This window comes from Camelina sativa, chromosome 16, assembly GCF_000633955.1.
Source record: "Camelina sativa cultivar DH55 chromosome 16, Cs, whole genome shotgun sequence".
In the NCBI taxonomy this organism is placed as follows: Eukaryota; Viridiplantae; Streptophyta; class Magnoliopsida; order Brassicales; family Brassicaceae; genus Camelina; species Camelina sativa.
The window spans coordinates 26,782,881-26,789,580 of NC_025700.1; the positions used below are offsets into that span (position 1 = coordinate 26,782,881).

Sequence of the window (6,700 nt, forward strand, 5' to 3'; positions counted from 1 at the left end):
TTTTTTTTTTTTTTTTTTTTTGATTGTGATCTTTGGTTTAACGAAATCGATGGCGAAAGGTACAGCCACTGGCGAATTCGTGGTTCGTACAGGGTGTAAAAGGGAATTGCAGTTTGTATTGAAATCTCAGTCTGAGATCTGTGGAGGTGAGTCACTCGGTCGGACTCGTGGGAGCCGAAACTCGAATGTTGAATCTACTAGTATGGAGGTTAAGAAATCGAGTGGGATTAAGAAGATTCGTCTTACTAAAGATGAGGAAGATACTGTTGCTGTTGCTATAGAAGACGATGAAGGTAAGAGTGACGTTGTTGATGTTGATGAGGCAAAGGTGTTGTGTAGTGACTCTGCTTTGGTTGAATCTATGATGAGTGAAGATAAGGGGATAGAAGATAATGTGGAGATTGAGATTGGGAATAATGACAATGTTCACTCAATAATGGAGCAGACTGAGAAGAAGGGTTCCCTGAAAGTTATAGAGGCTGAGAAGGAAAGCTTGGGTGTGATTGGGGGAGATACTGTTGTTGATAGAGAATTAGTTGTGGCATGTCCTGCGGATTTTAGTATCTTAGCAAAAATGGCTTCTAGATCTTGCCAGGTTAAGTCGGAAAGAGGAGGTTTGATCTATGGTAAACCGTGCAAAAGGTTGACCCGCTCCATGTTGAAGGTTGAGGGTATTAAACCTGAAGCTACTGCTGATGACGACCATCATGTCAATCCAGGAAAGGATGTTAGAGATAGTGGAGGAGATGATTGTGTTGATGTTTCTACCCTAGTGGCATATAAGAAGGTGGAGGAGCTTCGTGAGCAAAAAAATAATGTGGAGATATGCCTCGGGCTTCCAAGTGGATCATCCCAGATGAGTGGTCGTTCTCAACTTCTTGTTAACAAGGCAGTGAATGATGAGGTAGATAAGCCTTTGAGGAGGTTTACGAGGTCATTAGTCAAACAAGAAGGTGATTCAGACAATCCTAATTTGGGGAATACTACTATACCAGCAGACTTGGGCGAGGTAGATGTCAATGCCAATGATGTCGAAATAGATGATTTTCAAAGTCCTTCAGTTACAACCTCTCACAACAAGCGTGGAAGGCCCAGGAAATTTTTAAGGAATTTTCCATCTAAGCTGAAAGAAATTTTTAATTGTGGAATACTTGAGGGACTAACTGTGTACTATCTTCAAGCAGCTAAGGTATATGATGTCTTTTTTTTTTTTTTTGCTTCTATTCATGTAAAAAACAGATTTTATATAGCTGATGTGTATGTTACCTTCTTATCGTAGTTGAAAGAGGCAGGGACTAGAGGGCTTAAAGGAGTAATAAAAGGATCAGGCATTTTGTGCTTTTGTAGTGCCTGCAAAGGAATTCAAGTTAGTGATATTTTCTCTTCTTAAAGGTCTTGTAGTTGGCCCTATCAAATGCAAGCAGGTTGATTTAACTTTCTAAAATTTTACTTCACAGGTTTTGAGCCCTGGCATGTTTGAGGTGCATGCTTCTAGCACAAACAAGCGCCCACCTGAATATATCTTACTGGAGTCGGGATCCACAGTTCGTGATGTCATGAATGCATGCAAGCAAACTCCCTTGGCTATACTAGAAGAAAAACTTCGTGTGGTAGTTGGACCAACTTTAAGGAAATCTAGCCTGTGTTTGAATTGCCAAGGTTACTGATTGGTTTATTGGTTTGTGCAAACATTATACAGACTGCTTTCACTTGTTTTTTTTTTCTCTTTATAAAGAATATACTGGTTACATCTAAATGATTGCAGGTCCAATGGTTGAGCCTTGTGATACAAACTCATTAGTTTTGTGCAAATCGTGTTTGGAGGCTAAGGAGCCAGAACACCATAGCAGTCCTTCTAAAGCAGAGGGTGCTCTTAACGGGTATGGCTTATCTGTCTTTATTTATCGCAACAACCTTTTCTTTGCAGTTAGATGGGCATACAATTATCCTTTTCAGTTACTTTTTCAGACTGGGTGGAAAGTAAAACGTAAAACTCAGGAATAATGATTTTCTAAATAAGTAATGTGGATTACGAGCTGTATATCCTCTATTATATGGTTGTTTATGTAGAATTCTATAAGTAGTAACATGCATAACTTTATTTTTGGATATATCTAATACACCGATAAATATGTTAACCTTTCTCTAATCGATTGATTCTAAATCTGTTCCCAATTTTAACAGTTCGTCTAGGCCAAGTGTGGCTCCAAAAACTATCCTTAGTGGGTCAAAATCCAGTCCTCGCCAAAGTAACAGGTGAGAAAAACTAACCAGAAAGTGAGTATTATTGTTATGTGGATGGTGCCAACTGTTTGATGGTTGTGCTTCCTAATTTTATTTTGTTGCATTTTGTGTTTTTGCTGCCTTTTATATTATAATTAGCTCACAATTTGCCATTTATCATTCTGGAAAATGATTAAATAGAATGTAATATTGGAGCTGTGCCATATACTCTTTAGTTGTACTTGTACATTGGGGTTATTGGCTAAGCTAAATTTATCTTGGAGTTCCACAGGTCACCCGAGCCAGGTGTGGTTCCAGAAACTATTCTGAGCGAGTCAAAATCCAGCTCAATCAAAAGCAACAGCCAAGGGAGACTAACCAGAAAGTGAGTAGTGTTGTTATAAGTGCGACAACACTTTTCCAATGCATCTATGGTCTAGTGCTAGATTTTCGCCTTCCTTTCCGTCTGTCATACTTATATTAGTTCTCAGTCTATCTTTTGTCATTTTGAAAGGGATGTGCGGCTGCACAAACTTGTTTTTGAGGATGATATACTGCCAGATGGTACTGAAGTGGGTTATTTCCTTGCTGGAAAGGTTAGATCTGCATGGAAATCGGCCTTTTTCCAGCCCGTTTTTGTAAGTTAATTCTTCTTTAACCATTTCGATCATTGTGCAGAAATTGCTTGTCGGCTATAAAAAGGGATTTGGGATACATTGCTCTTGTTGCAACAAAGTGGTAAGTTCTTTCTAACATCAAATTAGCTTTCCTGGAATTAAAGTATATAGGGCTCTGAAGCAGCCTTTATTATGTTTATGTGACCAGGTCAGTCCTTCATTGTTTGAGGCCCATGCTGGCTGTGCAAGTCGTCGGAAGCCGTAAGTTCCTCACAACTATTTCCATATTTATGCTGTAATAGTAATGGGTCTGTACCTGTTCTACTACTTCTTTTTAATCTCCAATTCTGATATAATTAAACTTAGTATAATAATTTGCTGAAATACAAGAGATCAAGGATTATAATGAAGCTACTTACATTCTCCTTGGAAACCCGTAGCCCGATAACAGAACCTTTCTTATTTTCTCTGCCATGTATTGTTGTATAGACAAAAAGCATAAACACCTTTACCCCATGCTTAAAAAAAAGTAAACATACAGAACTTGTATAATTAATGTATAAGTCGTGGATCCATAAGATCATTAATTGTATGATTCACAGAGAAACTGTTGTTTCAATTAATTCATCTTCTGTTGATGATCAGGTTTCAGCACATTTATACAACCAATGGGGTCTCTCTTCATGAACTATCAGTAGCACTATCCATGGACCAGAGGTTTTCCATCCGTGAAAATGATGACCTTTGCAGTATCTGTAGAGATGGAGGCGAGCTCTTATGTTGTGATACCTGTCCAAGATCATATCATACAGGTTTGATATCTGCCATTTTCTCTATGTTTCTTTGTTGGAATTCTTCTATTGCTCCTTTTAAAAAGTTTTTGGAGCGTCAACTTCTAATCTGTCTGGTTTGGTTTATCTAGTATGTGCTTCTCTCCCAAGCCTTCCGAGTGAGAGGTGGTCCTGCAAATATTGTGTGAATATGGTTGAAAGAGAGAAGTTCGTGGATAGCAATCTCAATGCCATTGCAGCTGGGAGAGTTCAGGGAGTTGATGCAATTGCTGAGATAACCAAAAGATGCATTCGAATAGTCAGCTCCTTTGAGAGCGAGCTCCCAAGTGTATGCGTGTTGTGCAGGTGAATATCATGCTTTTCTCTTATTTCAGTATCTTAGTGGTTTGTGTCTCATTTAATGTCTTACCTAATTTCCCTTACAAAAAATTGCAAGTTGTAGTTTGATGAGGTCTTATTTGGCTAATATATTATCCTATTTCTTTTCTTCATGTTTCTAATTCATATGGCTCGTAGTTATGTATTTCTAACTAAATGAATACATTGGCTGCTTCTCTCCTAATCGATACCGTTTCCTTCTGATCTTGACCTTTACTTAATTTTCGTTGCTGTTGCAGAGGTCATAGTTTTTGCAGGTTGGGCTTTAATTCTCGCACTGTGATTATCTGTGATCAGGTATCTTGTTGGTCATTTCTGTGTAGGGACCCGTGTCTCTTAAATCTGAAACTGGCATTCACCATTTTCGGTATTTGTTTTCTTCTCAGTGTGAAAAGGAATTCCATGTTGGCTGTTTGAAAGAACATAACATTGCTGATCTCAAGGTGCTTTACCTCTTTCGATCTTTCTTTCTCTCAGGTGAAAACTTAGTGTCTATCTCTCACATTCTTGTTTATGTCTTAACAGGAACTACCTGAAGAAAAATGGTTTTGTTCCCTCGGGTGCGAAAATATCAACACTACATTGGGCAATCTGATAGTTCGCGGAGAAGAGAAGCTTAGTAACAACATTCTGAATTTTATAAAGAAGAAGGAAAAACTTAATGAAGAAGGATGTTCAGATGACAACACCGTTCCAGACATAAGATGGAGGGTCCTTAGTGGGAAGTTGACCTCTTCGGATGATACAAAAGTATTGCTCGCAAAGGCAGTTTCCATCCTTCATGTAAGTGAAGACCACATTTCAAACTCTTCTGTCCTTTCTGCTGTTTGTCCCTTGTATTCTTTATGAAGGGTTTAGTTTGTTTGTGCCTTGTAACCATGGTATGTTATAGGAGCGATTTGATCCTATCAGTGAATCTGGAACCAGAGGAGATCTCATACCAGCCATGGTGTACGGGTAAGCAAAGTTTTTATCTTCTCAAGTGGATTATATTTTGTTCTCATGAAACCTAGCTGATGAACAAATTTGTGTATGGAACAGAAGGCAAACAAAGGGCCAAGATTTTAGTGGCATGTACTGCACCATGCTGGCTGTGGAGTATGTTGCTTCTTCTTTCCACTCTAATTTAATTTCTGTGATGCTTGTTTCATCTTTTTTTATGTTGTCTTTTTTGTTTGCTTTTGCAGTGAAGTGATTGTTTCAGTGGGAGTCTTTAGAGTTTTTGGGTCAGAATTTGCGGAACTCCCTCTAGTTGCTACCAGCAAAGATTGTCAAGGGCAGGTAAATAGTTTTGATCAGGAACCTTGCATGAATCTTTATTATCTTTACTACAATTGCCTACCCCTGTAGAATGGTCAAGAACAAGCCCGTTCTTGTTGTCAATCCCATACCTTACATGTTTTTGTGTCTGTTGAATGAAGAGCAGAACGATGTGTAACATATTAACTGCAGAATGAATTCTTTTGTTAGATTTTACCAACCATCCAACGCTTTATAATCTGATTTGTATGAAGATAAGATGCTTGTAATTGCTCTTTTCTTTTGAGANTGATGAACAAATTTGTGTATGGAACAGAAGGCAAACAAAGGGCCAAGATTTTAGTGGCATGTACTGCACCATGCTGGCTGTGGAGTATGTTGCTTCTTCTTTCCACTCTAATTTATTTTCTGTGATGCTTGTTTCATCTTTTTTTATGTTGTCTTTTTTGTTTGCTTTTGCAGTGAAGTGATTGTTTCAGTGGGAGTCTTTAGGGTTTTTGGGTCAGAATTTGCGGAACTCCCTCTAGTTGCTACCAGCAAAGATTGTCAAGGGCAGGTAATTAGTTTTGATCCAGGAACCTTGCATGAATCGTTATTATCTTTACTACAATTGCCTAGCCTTGTAGAATGGTCAAGAACAAGCCCGTTCTTGTTGTCAATCCCATACCCTACATGTTTTTTTGTCTGTTTATGCTTAGAATGGAGAGCAGAACGATGTGTAACATATTAACTGCAGAAGGAATTCTTTTTTGTTAGATTTTACCAACCATCCGCTCTATAATCTGATTTGTATGAAGATAAGATGCTTTTTCTTTGTTTTGCTGTAGGGTTACTTCCAATGCCTGTTTGCTTGCATAGAGAGGCTACTCGGGTTCCTAAACGTGAAACATATCGTGCTACCAGCAGCAGATGAAGCCAAATCCATATGGACTGACAAATTTGGTTTCAGCAAGATGACCGAAGAGGAGGTATCCATCCATCTCAATTAATAAACCCTTGTCAGTAAACGTAAAACTCTCTGGAAATGATTCCCATCTCTGATACACATACTGTTTGTGGGGGTTTAATAGGTGAAAGAATGCAGAAAAGACTACTCGGTGATGATATTTCATGGAACATCAATGTTGAGAAAGAGTGTCCCTGAACCAACAAGAGCAGCCGTGAGTAAACCCGAAGAAGACAATATGAAAGAGTAAAGCCGAAGGTTGTCTTTGTTGTTTTTTGGTGTTGGAAGTCGGTGAAACGATTGGGTATTTTATCTTTAATCTAATTTTCGGGTAGTAGCCTTAGTGTACAGGTTTTCCCCCTTAATGTGTCTCAAGATGCACACAACAAGGGTAAGAGAATTTGGTTTTTGGTAGGGGGGAATAGTGAGGAAGTAAATGGGGTCTAAAATACATTGGGCATTCTTTATGGTTTTTTAGGGGGGGG

At 38.6% G+C, this 6,700-nt stretch overlaps 1 protein-coding gene across 1 annotated transcript; it reads left to right on the forward strand.

Moving 5' to 3' along the window:
• Positions 7-6,689, forward strand: LOC104752691. Its single transcript, XM_010474893.1, has 19 exons — positions 7-1,189; positions 1,280-1,366; positions 1,458-1,659; positions 1,766-1,880; positions 2,185-2,256; positions 2,516-2,608; positions 2,738-2,819; positions 2,902-2,961; positions 3,049-3,101; positions 3,486-3,652; positions 3,763-3,976; positions 4,249-4,306; positions 4,396-4,452; positions 4,535-4,792; positions 4,902-4,966; positions 5,051-5,107; positions 5,197-5,290; positions 6,097-6,237; positions 6,340-6,689. The coding sequence occupies exons 1-19, from the start codon at positions 50-52 to the stop codon at positions 6,463-6,465; spliced, it is 3,141 nt and encodes a 1,046-aa protein (XP_010473195.1). The 5' UTR covers positions 7-49; the 3' UTR covers positions 6,466-6,689.

Bases quoted from the DNA above. Each gene is read 5' to 3' on its own strand.
- LOC104752691 (XM_010474893.1), top strand. From the start codon at position 50: ATGGCGAAAGGTACAGCCACTGGCGAATTCGTGGTTCGTACAGGGTGT. The intron at 2,820-2,901 runs GTTAGATCTGCA...ATCATTGTGCAG, and splicing joins GTTATTTCCTTGCTGGAAAG to AAATTGCTTGTCGGCTATAA. The intron at 2,962-3,048 runs GTAAGTTCTTTC...TTATGTGACCAG, and splicing joins GCTCTTGTTGCAACAAAGTG to GTCAGTCCTTCATTGTTTGA.